Source organism: Garra rufa, chromosome 6, assembly GCF_049309525.1.
Source record: "Garra rufa chromosome 6, GarRuf1.0, whole genome shotgun sequence".
Classification (NCBI taxonomy): domain Eukaryota; kingdom Metazoa; phylum Chordata; class Actinopteri; order Cypriniformes; family Cyprinidae; genus Garra; species Garra rufa.
Window position 1 is genome coordinate 44,887,331 of NC_133366.1, and position 16,007 is coordinate 44,903,337.

At 33.4% G+C, this 16,007-nt stretch overlaps 2 protein-coding genes across 4 annotated transcripts in view; both read left to right on the plus strand.

Annotated features, from left to right (window-relative positions):
* Positions 1 to 3,684, plus strand: part of dmd (dystrophin) — a 138,166-nt gene extending 134,482 nt beyond the window's left edge. For all 3 annotated transcript variants that reach the window (XM_073842260.1, XM_073842261.1, XM_073842262.1), the window contains one exon: positions 1,710 to 3,684. In XM_073842260.1, coding sequence (XP_073698361.1) covers positions 1,710 to 1,807 — 98 coding nt within the window. In that variant the 3' untranslated portion in view covers positions 1,808 to 3,684. The remainder of the gene's footprint in view (positions 1 to 1,709) is intronic.
* A 4,347-nt stretch (positions 3,685 to 8,031) lies between these two features.
* crfb15 (cytokine receptor family member B15) lies at positions 8,032 to 15,065 on the plus strand. Its single transcript, XM_073841465.1, has 7 exons — positions 8,032 to 8,113; positions 9,358 to 9,475; positions 9,726 to 9,895; positions 10,002 to 10,156; positions 12,016 to 12,175; positions 12,534 to 12,655; positions 14,441 to 15,065. The coding sequence occupies exons 1-7, from the start codon at positions 8,032 to 8,034 to the stop codon at positions 14,816 to 14,818; spliced, it is 1,185 nt and encodes a 394-aa protein (XP_073697566.1). The 3' UTR covers positions 14,819 to 15,065.
* The last annotated feature ends 942 nt before the right edge of the window (positions 15,066 to 16,007 follow it).

The following is a 16,007-nucleotide window of genomic DNA, read 5'->3' on the forward strand; positions in this document are numbered from 1 at the left end:
ATTTCCTGTTTTCCTCTGTGTCCAAGGAGGTGGTCGGCTAAACCCATGAGAGGTTAGTATTGTTACTAACACTTGACTCTTTTTCATTCTTTTCCGACCTTACTTATCCACTCTACACTATCATCTGAAGTTTCTTATGCACACAATGGCTGCATTTATTTAAACAAAAATACAGTACAAAAAACAATGTGAAATATTCTTAAAATTATTGCGACTGTGTTCTATTGAAATATATTTTCAAATATAATTTATTTCTGCAAACCTAAATTATCAGCATCATTACTGCAGTCTTAAGTGTCACATGATTCTGCAGAAATCATGCTAATATGCTGATTTTTTGCTTAAAAAACATTTTGATGAACAGTTAATATGACAAACATTTGTGCTGATTTTTGTGATACAACTGTGATATATTTTTTGTCAGGTTGTTTGATGAATACTAAATTAAAAACAACATGTATTTGAAATCTAATCTTTTGTAGCATTCACTGCAAAAAAAAAAAATGCTTTTCTTACTTAGATTTTTTGGTCTTGTTTCCAGCCAAAATATCTAAAAAAATTCTTAAATCAAAGAAGAATTTTTTAGACAAAACAATGCGTTTTTTTCCCCCCAAAAAAATCTGCTAATGGGATAAGAAAAATAATCTTGTTTTCTGTTTAAAATAAGATTTTTTTTGCTTACCCCACTGACAGATTATTTTGCTAGTTCTAAGCAAAAAAAAAAAAAAACACTTAATTTTGACAACTTCTTTGACTTTCTGAAAACAAGAAAATAACTTTTACTCATCTAGAAAATCCTTCTTGATTTAAGAATTTTTTTTATATTTTGGCAGGAAACAAGACAAAAAATCTAAGTAAGAAAATAATTTTTTACAGTGTTAAAAATGTGTATATATATATATATATAGAGAGAGAGAGAGAGAGGGAGAGAGAGAATACATATATATATATATATATATATATATATATATATATATATATAGAGAGAGAGAGAGAGAGAGAGAGAGAGAGAGAGAGAGAGAGAGAATCATACACAGTCAAACCAAAAATTATTCGGACATCAGATATAATTTTTGGTGTTTTTACTACTGGGTGCAGGACTCTGTAGTTCATTTATGTAAGTGAGTATAGCAAAATAAAGTAAACTGTGACATATTGTACCCAAAAAATATACACCAGTAAAATTGATAAAAATTTGGGACCAAAATTATTTAGACACTTTGACCTGACAGACTGAACAAATTTAAGCATTGCTTGGTAATTAGTCAAAGTATTGATAGTGGTGTAAATATCGTCATACAGTTGTCTGACTTTTTAAGCTTGATTGTAATCCATTACATATCTTTCTAAAGTTATCTGACATTATCAAGATGAATTTGTTCATATTTTATTACCATTTTCTAAACTAGAGTGAATAAACTGTGACAATGTGAGAAATGTTGAATGTGTTTAAATAAATGTTGGTTTGACTGTACATGTATATAAATAATTAACAACAAAGAAAAAAATGAATGGATGCAGCCAATATATTTTGTTGTCATGACCTCACAAGAAACCCATATTTACATATTTTGATCAAAACTCAAAATTCATCTTTCAGATACTCTGTTCCTCTCCAGAGAAGTATGTGTAGCAGCGCTGCATAGTGTTTTTAGTGAAGATTGCGTGTTCAGACACTGACATCAGATTTTGTTTTTCATTTCCCGCAGGTCCTAACGTGGGAAGTCTTTTCCACATGGTTGATAACATTGGACATGCCATGGAGTCGTTGGTTAATGTAATAACTGAGGAGCAGGATTTAGACTGAAGATGTCTTCTCCTAGTTGCATGCTTTTGTAGTGTCAACAACTGGACAGGATATGTTTACAATGGGAATATAAATAAAAATCTATTTTTCTGAAGGATCGCGGTTCCACATTGTAGATTTGATCTTTAGTAGTTTCAGTAGTTTCTTACAGCGAGTCTAGAATTGTTTATTAATGAAAAAAAAAGGTTTTTAAACTTCTATGCAATTGTACAAAAATAGAACGACAGGTGTGTGATAACATGTTATATTGCGTGCCATGTCTTTGTACAGAGTGGAGCGCATTTTAAAAAGAAAAAAAGTGTTTTATCTAAATGGGTGACTGAGTATACGCAGGGGTGCTTTATCAACTAATTTTGTTTGTAACAAAATAACAAATGCATATTAAAAGGCAAGCCCGTTATACTTGTGCGTGTGCGAAAGAGTGCGTGTTTAAAACATGTCTGTGTGTTTTTATGTATGTAACCCGTCCCATTCAACTACTGCAAACATCATGCAAAGAAACACATTTGTCATGATTTTTTTTTTCTTTTTATTAAAGACGTCTTGATTAAGGTTAAATACTGTCTACCTCACAGAAATTCCCTTTCTTCATATTCTGTCTGTGCTTAATGGAGCAATAAGAATCATGATCATAATATTTATATATTAATCACAACTCTCATACTACAGTTTTTTTTTGTTTGTTTTTTTTTTAATGGAAGCTTGTTTCCAGTAAGGAATATGTGTGAATATAGTCTTACAAATTTTTAAATTGTGACGCACAAATTCACAATCCCAAGGAAAAAAAAAACTCTAAATTGTGAGATTTAAAAAATTTAATTACGTATTTTTTTTAATTCCATGGTGGAAATAAAAATAATTGTGAGATTTTTAAAAAAAATTCTGAGAAAATAAAAAAGTGGCATATAAATTGTGATTTCTCTTTTTATATTACAATTCTCAATTTCATGTTTATATCTCACAATCCTAAGAGGAAAAGTCTGAATTGTAAGATAAGAAGTTGCAATTGTTTTTTGTTACATGGTGGGGGGCAAAATGAATTGTGAGATTGTGAGAACTTAAAAAAAAAAGCCTGAATTCTGAGTTCATCTCTCACATTTCTGACTTAGTGAGGGAAAAAAGTTTAAATTGTGAGATGGAAATGTTGGAAATGGGCTTCCATTCCATACAGAATTCATTAAATAGGGCGTTAGTTGTATTTCCACTTCCAATTTCTAGGTAACAAATTAAGAGAAAAGTATGTCCAATTCACTTTTTGGAAATGTTACAGAATGAGGGTTATGCATTATTATGTCTTAATGATTGACCTCTAATGGTCATCATTTAGCAATGTTGGCAAGTATTGTAAATGACAGGCCATGCGTACTCAATGTTATAGTATTACAATGTCGGACTTGAAATGTTCATCTGAGGTTATTTATTGTCATTGACATTTTATACATACTAGCAAATGACAGCAAAATCCTCTTTTTTACAGAAATGTATACATTTACAGAAAAACACTTGAGATGATGAAAAGATTCCGCTTTGCATTTTTCTTTAACCCATCTGAGTTTGTTTCTGTGTGATTGAGATGTTTGTCTTTTTATTAGACCTTTATGCTTTGTGTGAGCAAATATATAGAAACAAATGATCATAATGTATATGTATGCACAACTTATGACCGTTATAATTACAAAACCGTTTTTGCACCTTGGAGATGAGCATGTCCGGAGTACTGCATATTTATTTCTGAGATGTGCTATTTGATTCTAACTCTTGTTCTGGAATCATACCGTTTATTTGTAATTGCAAAAGGAATATTTTACCAGACAATGAAATGTAATTGTGGTTTTTCTTAACTTGCCGCTGCATTAGTTGATAAAAATGGAAACCCATTTTGGCCACCGTTTGTCTGTTTTATTATGGGATTCACTTTGCCTCAATACAGGTAAATAGATTTTTATATATTTTTACTGAAAGTGTACCCACCTTATTTTTCACGGAACACACTGGTTTGTAGTGCAAACAGTTTTACCATTTACTGCACGTTATTTTTTTTTTAATGTTAGATATTCAAAAGGAAATCAAGCGACCATGTGGCTTTGAAACAAACATGATGGTTTAGTCCAAATACAGTGCTCATACCCCTTCATTTTTTCCATGTTGCTGTCTTATGTTAAACTGCTTTAAATGATTTTTTTCCCACATCAATCTACACGCCATACACCATATTGACAAAGTAAAAACAGAATTTTCACAACTTTGTTAATTTATTAAAAATAAAAAACTGAAATTAGTACATTGCATAAGTATTCATACCCTTAACTCAGTACTTAGCTCAAGCACCTTTACAGCCTCAAGTCTTTTTAGTATGATGCAACAACATTGGGCAATTATCTGCCATTCTTTTCACCTCTTCACCTCTCCAGGTCTGTCAGCTTGGATGGGGGCCGATGCACATTTTCAGGTATCTCCAGAAATTTTTGATTGAGTTCAAGCCCAGGCTCTAGTTGGGCCACTCAAGGACATTCACATAGTTGTCTATAAGCCACTCTTGCTGTGTGCTTACTGCTTAGGATCATTGTCCTGTTGGAAGGTGAACCTTCTGCCAAGTCTGAGGTTCTGAATGCTCTGGACTGGGTTTTCATTAAGGCCATTTCAAAAATGTGCATTGAGCTTTCCTTCTACTCTGACAAGTCCCTCAGTCTTTCTCAGACCAAAGAATCTTGTTTCTCACAGTCTGACTTTAGGTGCTTTATTGCGAGTTCCAAGTGTGTTTTCATGTGTCTTTAATGAGGAGAGGATTGAACCTTGCCACACCACTGTAAAACCCAGATCGCTGGAGTGTTGCAGTGATGTTTGTCCTTCTGTAAGTTTCTCTTATCCACATATATGATCATGGAGTTCAACTAAAGTGACTGTCAGATTCTTGGTCACCACTCTAACCAAAGCCATTCTACATCAATTGCTTGGGTTGGCCAGGAGGTCAGCTCTAGAAAGAATCATGGTTGTTTCAAACATCTTCCATTAAGGGTAATGGAGACTACATGCTTGAACTCGTTCCTAGACTAGATGTGTGGCTTGATGCAGTCCTGTCTCTGGCAGTTTTTTTTATTTTATCTCGGGGCTAGGTTTTTGCTCTGATAAGCATTTTCAGCTGTTAGACCTTTCATTAAGACGTGTGTGCCTTTCCAAATCATACCCTTTCAATTGAATTTGCCACAGGTTAACTTCTCTCGAAGTGTAGTAACATCTACAAGCAATATGAATGCTCCTGAGTGTCTCTGAACTGTCCCAGATAAGAGTATGAATACTTATGTAATGAAATCAGTTAAGTTTTTTATTTTTGATAATGTTATGATAATGATAATGTGATGTTAAAACCTGTTTTTGCTTTGCCATTATGGTGTATTAAGTGTAGATTGATGTGGAAAAATGTCATTTAAAGCAGTTTAACATAAGGCAGCAACATAAAATGTGAAAAAATGAATGGGTATGAATACTTTCGCAAGGCACTGTATGTGTTGGAAATGGGTAATAGAAAATAAAATAAATGCTATTTACAGTTATTGAATATATTATTTGGGAAAAAAAAAAAAAAAAAATATATATATATATATATATATATATATATATATATATATATATATATATATATATATAGTATTTTTTCCCCCCAAATAATATATTCAATAACTGTAAATAGCATTTATTTTATTATATATTAATTTTAATTTAAAATCAGAAACTGTTTAATATTACAGTCTTTGCATTTATCAGGGATGTGATTTTTCCGGATTAATCCGGAATTCCGGATTTTTCGACCTGAAAATGTGACCTATGTCACGTATTTGCGACCGTTCGCAAATGGCGGATGGCGAAGTATGATTCCGGACCGCAAGATGCGTCCATGCGGACCGTGAAAGCTTTTGACATAATAATAATAAAAAAAAAAATGCCAAACGCTATTTCTAATAAATACATTTATATCAAGCACACTAGGGTCAGCGTTTGGGTGCAATCTTCCGTGCAGTGAGGAGAGAAAAGATCGGCAGACATGTAGCTTTCAGTGAGTGAAAAACGTTGATGGAAAATGCATTATTTTGGGGTTACGTCGCAAAATATTGTAAATATATCTTTTTATACTGTATTTTTATACATATTTATATTTTAAACCACGACGGTGAGCCAATGGATATCACACAAGCAACGTGAAAACTGCATATATTAAAGTGAAAGTAAAAACAGCGCTTTCAGCATCTAATGTGCACATTCTCTAAGAGACAATGATAGACGAATATACTTCATATGCTGATATTAATTTACTTCCCTAATATTTCTCTTCTGCAAAATAAAAAGAAACGTATTTTGTGTAGGCTAAGGGTTTTTGAAAGTCAGTTCTTGAAATAAAGCTCTTCATTTTTATTGATGACTGTAGTGTTATTAGGGGTTAAGAAAGACTAATTATTTCAGGTGGTCTTAAAAGTGGGGACTAAAAGGCAAGAATTGCGATGGAACTTTATAAGGTTATCCATTGAATAAATATGAGCGCTGCGCGTTTCAAAGTCAGCTGCGGCGCTGCTTTGTGTATCATTCTGATAGCGCCTCCTGCTGGAAGAGAATGATCTGACATTTTTTATCAGCTCGAACGTCTACTGTTGTCAAAAAGACCAATGTAAACAAATCAGTCCATGGTTTTAAGCACCAAACACGTAGAGTTGTAAATGTTATCTGATGGATCGACAAGATCATGTGTTATACAAATTTAAACAATTAAGGCAATAAAATATATGTTAATTAATATAATACTTGATTGACAATAATTGTTTAAATTAATATAAGAATTGATACTTTTGACTCTTGAAGGCTGGAATGTGAATTTTATAATTTAAGAAATTTTGTTTTGGGAAATCTGCATCTCAATTGTAAATCATGCTTTTTACAGTCATTTTAATAATTTATTTATTTATTAATTAAATTTTGTTCAGGTCTTTAAAAAAGTATTTAAATGTGTAGAATTTAAGATTAAATATGCTGCAGATACCCTGGTCTCGCGAAAAAAAAAAAAAAAACATAAAAAGTTTTTTATATTTAATTGTCTGGACCTCGAGCCGTTTTAGTTGAAGACCCCTGGATTAGATGATCGATTTTGAGTGATTTTCTACTATGGCAGGATGTTTAAGCTGCATTAACATTAACTTACTTGTATTTGCTAGCTATTAGGGATGCTCATTTCGGTTAATTTTCCCAACCGACAACCGCAAATCATTATCCGGGGGGTGGGGTGGGGGGGGGGGGTCTTAGTATATTTTCCTGCTTTTTTGTCCTTAGCCAATCACATGCCTGATTTATAACTGATTTTTTCTAAATATCTATTTAACACAGCGGTGCCCAATTCCATTACTGAAGATTTACCTTCGTGCAAATTTAAGCTCCAATCTTGACAACTGAAGAAGTTAATATCCTCAGAAACATTTGATAACTACAGAGGGGTGTGTTGGTTCTGAACTTTGCAGGTACAATAAATCTCCAGGAACAGGACTGGGCACCCATTGATTCAACTTCTGTCAGGAAACGTCTCAGATGAAAAACATCAGGTGAACAGGTCACTTGAGTGAGTGGAACAATGGCACTACAAAAGTGAAAGGAAGACCAGAAACAGACCAAACAAAACAACAGCGGCACTAAATGGTTATATGATCAGATTTTCTTGACCTATAAGAAGTCTAGACGCTGCATTTTGGACTACATGAGTGCTTCACACTTCTGTAATTGAATGGTGAGCTAAGTTAAACCATTTGGGGCAGTATTGAGCCTGTTTATTTCCAAACCACTGTAGGCTTTCCCTGTTTTTCCCCTGGTAGTCATGAATTTCATACTTTCCAAGAAGAAATTTCTATACACACACACACACACACACACACACAATAAAAATCATTGGTTAAGAAAAAAATAAATAATGAAAAAAATACTGCTTGTCAATCTACATGTAAACTTAAATTAATATGAATGTTGACATTTGACAAATACAACATAATTTTACTGTTTAAATTAATTATCAGCATTTTTTTTTTAACTTTAATCTGTTATAACAAGTTTTTTTTTTCAGATGTTTTTTTTTTTTTAATAACCTCATCTTAAAGAGGAAGCTGTTGAGTCATATAGCTCCTGGTTCCTCTTGAGCACATGACAAACAGACACTGAAGTTTAAAAGCTCCCAGCCGCTGCTTGCCTTATCAGTGATGTTGTCAGTCATGTTTGTGAAAGTCAGCTTGTTGGCTCTCATATTCTTTGTGATGAAGGATGTTCACCCCATCTATGCTGGTCAGTATTCCTTGCTTATTTATGATTATAGATTTCAGGTATCCATTTGAAATCAACTAATGTCATATATTTATTATTTCTTTTCTATTAATTGACTAAATTCTTTTTTATTTAGTTTTCTTTTGTTACTTACTGTTTGTTTAAAATATCCTCATTAGATTCATTTTGACCTTTACAAAATGTTTTACTATATACACTTTCCTAGCCAAACATGCGATGCATAGGTTTTAAATGATAAAGCAACAGACAAGCGGTTAGAATGGTTGTCTGGTTGTGAAAGGTCAGTGGAACATTACCATATAATGTGATGAAATACACCTGTGGTTCTTCTGCTATAGGACACCTGTGTGAACTAGAGAGGAACAAACTTCACACATCCACTAAATACCAATCTGACATCTATTAGATGTAACTTTTAAAGTAAATTTTGTGAATAGTTTCATTTGTTAGTGAATGTCACTTCTTCAGAAATGTTATTTAGTTCAGTGGGTTTCAAACTGGGTCACGACTCACTGGTGGGTGAAAGAGAGGAAATGCATATCCTGCACAAAGTATACGTTGCAACAAGATGTGTGTATTAACATGTATCTGACATGATGCACCACGACTGGTACAGATCAGTTAGCTGAAAATGTACTCACCCTCAGTCCATCCAAGATGTAGATGAGTTTGATCTGGAGAAATTTAGCATGCCATCACTTTGTCACCAGTGGATCCCCTGCAGTGAATGGGTGCCGTCAGAATGAGAGTCCAAACAGCTGATAAAAACATCACAATAATCCAAGCAAGTGAAGAGCTGCCTGTTTGTAAACAAATCCAGCATTATAGCTTTTAAATCATGATTTACAAAGTAGTGCTTTCTCTAGTGAAAAAGTCCATCCTCTGTTCTCCTCTCACATTAAAAACCACGGTGCTTCATTTGTGAATATTTCTCTCCTGATTCAGACGAGACTACTTTTTCTATAGAAACATCAAAATGTATTCATCAAGATTTATTTTTAGCCAGAAGCACCAGTCTGAAGTTTCTTATTGAAACATCTTAATGATGGATTTGTTTCTTATAAACATGCAGCTTTTTGCTTCACAGGATGATAATTGATGGACTGGAGTTGTGTGGATTACTTATATATTACTGTAAATTTTTATGAGCTGTTTTGACATTATAGAGCTACTTAAAAAACACATTATCAGATGATAAAAGCTGCATGATGTGTTACTGACAATGTCGCTTTGTTTTACTTTAGAAACAGAACTGGCTGCACCCAAGGATGTGATGGTGACCTCCATCAATATGGCTACAGTTGTCGAATGGACATCTCCAGACAATCCCATGAGTAACGTGACATACACCGTAAGATATATGTAGGTACACTCTAAATACATCCTAAATAATCCAATGTCGAAGAAAACAACAAATGCATGCCATTATGTAATAATGTGTTTGATCAGCTATAAAAAACAAATGCACTGAACTTCTGCTGGAATCTGATACTTCTGAGTAATTGCAGAAGTTGAAAAGAATAGGCCTATTATACTTGCCTGAATAACATGTTTGCCTTACACACTTACGTAAATATTGCATCCTGTTGTGTTTGTCTTCCTGTCCTTGCAGCTTGAGAAAAAATGTCACTTCCATCTGTGTGAACACCAAAGAGCTGAAATGTGATGTAGGAAAACTGCCAATTGTATTTGGGAGTTACATTTTTCAAGTGCGGGCAGAGTATAATCAGGGGCTGTTCTCTAACTGGGTTAACTCATCCGAATTTACACCAAATAAGAACAGTAAGTTTGAATCAGCTCCTAGTTTGCACTATAGCCTCTGTTGTGATGTTAAGTCAATAAAATATTCATAAATAATACTTATATGAACTATTTTGCTCCAATGTAGCTATCATAGGACCACCTACTGTTCATCTTGTCATTCATAATAATACATTGGATGTCCACGTCCAACCTCCAGTGCTAAAAGTGGGCAAACTATCAGACCTTTTCTCACAAATGACCTACATCATCAGACATTGGACAGAGGGCTTCGAAGAGGAGGTATAAGATTCTTTACAACTTCATTTTTTTTCAGTTACATTTTTCAGAAGTTTTGAATCCTCATACATCTTAGTTATACACTTCTGTTCATGTGCAAGTAAATATCCGTGTAAAAGCAATTCAGAGAATTGTTTGTAAACACATTATAAATGTTAGAAATCGCGAGTTACTGTCATTATTGTTAGTTACTACAGCCTACAGTTTGCTAGCTAGCTGTGCCATCGTCGTAATGATAATCATCATCGTAAATGCATATTACCTGGCGATAATTTACAAAACAGCTCGGGTTATTCCTTGTTCAGTTTGTAGCGGTATTTGACAGTTGTGAGAGGCGGCAACTTTCCCGTGAGTGGGCGTGGTTTCAGTGGCGACAGCGGACACGCCCCTAACGTCTGCTTTTCTTTTCTTTCTTTTTTAACGTCTTATTTTTTTTTCTAATCATTCAAATTTGGCTGGGTGGTCAATAACTTTTTCTGTGGTGTGACAAACTCAATCATAAAATATATGATTCTGCTTGTTTAATGCTGCGTTCCAGGCAGGTTTTTTAGCTTGTAAATCTGGACTTCAAATCACGACTCAGGACTTTGTAGCGTTCCAGGCAAGTCACCCCAAACTGCCTGAAGAATTAAGAATTAACTGCCTGAATAAAAGAATTGTTTCTTGAAAGAAAAAAAATGAACATTAAAAACTAAAAAGTTATTTTCAAAATAGGTAAAATTAGCAAAATATAAAAAAGAAATGAAATTGATCAATATTGACAATATAGTGAATGGCTTATGCTGGATTGATGAATAGACAATTTTAAGTATATTTATGTTTTATTAAAGGAACACTCCACTTTTTTTGGAAATAGGCTCATTCTCCAACTCCCCCCGAGTTAATAAGTTGAGTTTTACCGTTTTTGAAATCCATTCAGCCGTTCTCCTGTTCTGGCGATATCACTTTAGGCATAGCTTAGCATAGATCATTGAATCCTATTAGACCAATAGCATCGCGTTCAAAAATGACCAATGAGTTTCGTTATTTTTCCTATTTAAAACTTGACTCTGTAGTTATGTCGTGTACTAATCCCGGAAAATGTAAAACAGCGATTTTCTATTCCGATAAGATTAGGAACTACACTCCCATTCCGGCGTAATAGTCAAGGAAGTTTGCTGCCGTAATATGGACGCAGCAGGCGCAGTAATATCACGCAGCCACGGCCGTAGCCACCTATGAGGTCACCGAGGTCCGGACCTCGGTCATTTTTTTATATTAAAAAATAAAATGTCAAGCTCTCTGAATGATTATTTAGCCGTTTAACTCATATCACACGAGTGTTTGCAATTCATGTTGCTGCGAGAAGGGGCTTGAGAGCACGTTGAGTGAGAGCGCGGTGCAGCTCTCACTGTTGTTGCCAGATCCACATATTATACGTGTTTTTTGACTCGTTTTTCCAATTTAGTGTGACACTAAATAGGATTTAATGATCTATGCTAAGCTATGCTAAAAGTGATATTGCCAGAACAGGAAAATGGCTGAATGGATTTCAAAACAGTAAAACTCAACTTATTAACTCGGGGGTATTGGAGAATGAGCCTATTTCCAAAAAAAGTGGAGTGTTCCTTTAAGAGCAGCCCTACTGAGAAAAAAAAAAAAAAGATTCATTACATATAATGAAAAGAAAATAATTTATAACAATTTATTTACAAATTCAAAGTGAGCGTTTAAACATGAGAATATATTAAAGTGCACACCTTGTTGTGAAGTATATTTGATCTACTATGTAATGTCAAAAAGATCTGTGTGTATTCAAACAAATGAATAAATATTTCATACTTATCTTCAAAATAATCATAAGATAAACTTTGTCTCTGCAGGCAGAGGAGAAGATGGTTACTGAAGTCAGTGAAGATGTTAAACTGACTGTTAGAGGACTGCATCACTGGAGCAGATATTGTGCTCAGGCTATGGTGGCTCCCAAAGGCTACAAAAATGCCAAACAGTTCAGTACCGCCATATGTGTGACCAACACACCTGGTAAGTGTGTCTTCACTTGTGACTCCAAGTATTTCAGGCAGCCCAGCACTAAATCAACTAAGCAATTATTATATAATTATTTATTCAGTAAGAATAAAACAGAATAAGTATGAAGTAGTAGTATAGTATATTATATAGAAGTATAGGTAAAATTGTGCTTCTATCGACAAATTATGCCTTTATTTAAATGTATTGGGTTAAATTTACAAAGTATGCATTTATTCAAGACAGCAGATAGTTAAACAATATCATTCAAGTCATTTGTTAAACTCATAAGCAACAACATGACTTCTTGTTTTTAAAGAAGCTTCAAGGTGACCGCCAGGTGCCAATCTTCCTCTGTGTGTGTTTTCATTAGTGTTCATCAGCTGTGTGATTGCTGTTGTCATCCTTCTTCCTCTGATGATCCTGGCTGCCTGGCTGATCTATAAAGTGTACAGATTCCTGTACCCTAAAACCAAACTACCAGAACTTCTCAAGGTATATGTCTCATCATGTGATAACACTATGCATCATATGCGTAAAATACACAAATTTTCTTTATTTTTTTAGTATTACATGAGAATTATTCATATTTTCACGTTTTTATTTATATATTTTCAGTTTTCATTCCGGCTTGTTTTAGTATTTTTTGTGCTTTTGTCATTTTTTTTTAATTAATGCTTTTTCAAAATATTTCTGTTTCGCCGTAATTAATTTTTATTCAGCTTGTAGACATTTTTATGAAATTTTTTTTTATTGTGACTTTTTATCTCACGAGATATAAACTCACAATTCTGAATATTTTTCTCAGAATTGCATGATATAAACTCAAAATTATGAGTTGCAAAGTCAGAATTGCATGATATAAACTCGCAATTGTGAGTTATAAAGTCCAGTTTTGAGGGAAAAATATCTCACAATTTATATCTCACAATTCCGACTTTATGTCTCAGAATTGCGAGTTTATGTCTCAGAGTTGTGACTATTTCTCATAATTGCGAGTTTATTTCTCAGAATTGCGCCTATTTGCTCAGTATTGCAAGTTTATTTCTCGGAATTCCGAGTTTATGTCTCAGAGTTGCGACTATTTCTCAGAATTGTGAGTTTATATCTCGCAATTCCGACTTTATTTCTCAGAGTTGCAACTATTTCTCATAATTGTGAGTTTATTTCTCAGAATTGTGAGTTTATATCTCGCAATTCCGACTTTATTTCTTAGAATTGCGTCTATTTGCTCAGTATTGCAAGTTTATTTCTCGGAATTCTGAGTTTATGTCTCAGAGTTATGACTATTTCTTATGATTGCAAGTTTATTTCTCAGAATTGTAACTGTTTCTCAGAATTGTGAGTTTATATCTCGCAATTCCGACTATATTTCTCAGAATTGCACCTATTTGCTCAGTATTGCAAGTTTATTTCTCAGAATTCCGAGTTTATGTCTCAGATTTGCGACTATTTCTCATAATTGTGAGTTTATATCTCGCAATTCCGACTTTTTTTCTCCGAATTGCTCCTATTTGCTCAGTATTGCAAGTTTATTTCTCGGAATTCCGAGTTTATGTCTCAGAGTTGCAACTATTTCTCATAATTGTGAGTTTATGTCTCGCAATTCCGACTTTATTTCTTAGAATTGCGTCTATTTGCTCAGTATTGCAAGTTTATTTCTTGGAATTCCGAGTTTATGTCTCAGAGTTGCAACTATTTCTCATAATTGTGAGTTTATGTCTCGCAATTCCGACTTTATTTCTTAGAATTGCGTCTATTTGCTCAGTATTGCAAGTTTATTTCTTGGAATTCCGAGTTTATGTCTCAGAGTTGCGACTATTTCTCAGAATTGTGAGTTTATATCTCGCAATTCCGACTTTATTTCTTAGAATTGCGTCTATTTGCTCAGTATTGCAAGTTTATTTCTCAGAATTCCGAGTTTATGTCTCAGAGTTGCAACTATTTCTCATAATTGTGAGTTTATGTCTCGCAATTCCGACTTTATTTCTCAGAATTGTACCTATTTGCTCAGTATTGCAAGTTTATTTCTCAGAATTCCGAGTTTATGTCTCAGAGTTGCGACTATTTCTCATAATTGTGAGTTTATATCTCGCAATTCCGACTTTATTTCTCAGAATTGTACCTATTTGCTCAGTATTGCAAGTTTATTTCTCAGAATTGTGAGTTTGAATTGTTTCTAGGCAACATTTGTAATTTGTATATTTATTTCAGCTTTTTCAATGACTGAAATTGTTACATTATTTATATACCATATATTTACCATTTCTTTCTTTCCAGAATTTATTCGTACCAACATTTTGGATTGCTGAGGCAACCCAACATTCTGCACACCAGAAAGAACAGCATGATAAAATCAGTGCCATATCTGAAGACTATCTATATGAAGAGCTCAGCGAGAAAGTCAAGATCTCAGAGGACAAGAACTCTGGGTTGGGAACTGTTTTCGCCCCAATTCAAGAGGTGGAAGAGGACTACAAACTCCTGATGCACATGACACCTGCACCTGCTTTTTACCCCAACCACCTCTACCCGTTATGCTTAAAAAACTCGTTATTTGCTAATTTAAACCAGCCCTGCTTCACTAGCACTCAGCCTCCCTACTACAATGTAGCAGGCACAAGCTCTGAGCTGAAACAGATTGACTGTGTTTACTGAACTCACCAACAAGCTGATCTTATTTACTTAAGAATGTACTTAATCTTGTTTTCTGCAGCAAGTATAAAAGCTATGCAGTGCTGCAATGCATGGATGTTTGTTGAATGTATATAATATGTCGCATTGTTTACTCATGCTAATAATAAAATGCACTTTCAGAGAAACTTATTTCATTGTATGTCTATAAATGATTGTATTGTTGTTGTAAAAAAAGTGAATTTATCATAATAAAGAAGAGTTGAATTTCTTTGATTTTAATTACTGAAATGAATTATACTTTTCAGTTGTCCTAGCTAATTTAGTTATAACTGTTATATGATGTTGTTAGCACTGAGCTTCACACATGCTTCTGTTATGTAATTCTTAAATTGACATTTTAATAATTTTAATACATTTAATTTAGGTCTATAAAAATATTTTGGCAATTTTGATTGAATGAAAAGCTGTTTTATTTGGGGGGAAGTTACTTAAATATATATATATTTTTAAATAATTTTTTTTATTTTATTTTTTATTTTAAATATATGTGACCATGGACCACAAAACCAGTCATAAGTAGAAAGGGTGTATTTGTAGCAATAGTCAACAATACACTGTATGGGTCAAAATAACAATTTTTTCTTTTATGCCAAAAATCATATTAAGTATCTGATATTAGGATCATGTTCCGTGAAGATATTTTGTAAATTTCTTACTGTAAATATATAAAAACTTTTTGATTAGAAATATGCATTGCTAAGAACTATATTTGGACAACTTTAAAGGCGTTTTTGTTCAATATTTAGATTTTTTTTTTTTTGCACCCTCAGATTCCAAATAGTTGTATCTCCAAATATTGTCCTATCCTAACAATGGAAACATCAATGAAAAGCTTATTTATTCAGCTTCCAGGTGATGTATAAATCTTAATAAAAAAAAAAGAGCCTTATGACTGTTTTTATGATCCAGGGTCACATATAAAGAAGGTACAAAACCTTATGATATACTTAAAAAATGTTTTATGATATTTCCTGTTATTTTGGTTTTGGAGCTCAAACAGCAGAGAGGTGAATATTCGAATAGATTTATCAATTAATTCTAAAAATATTAAACGTTTAAAATATTAAAATACTGTGCAATTGTTTTGGTTTCACAAAAACGTTCTTACAGATGAATTTCTAGACAGTAAAAAAATCGTTGGACCTTTTTG

Coding starts and splice junctions, on each gene's coding strand:
- crfb15 (XM_073841465.1), top strand. CDS start 8,032: ATGTTGTCAGTCATGTTTGTGAAAGTCAGCTTGTTGGCTCTCATATTC. Junction 8,114..9,357: donor TGTTCACCCCATCTATGCTG/GTCAGTATTCCT, acceptor GTTTTACTTTAG/AAACAGAACTGGCTGCACCC. Junction 9,476..9,725: donor ACATACACCGTAAGATATAT/GTAGGTACACTC, acceptor CTGTCCTTGCAG/CTTGAGAAAAAATGTCACTT.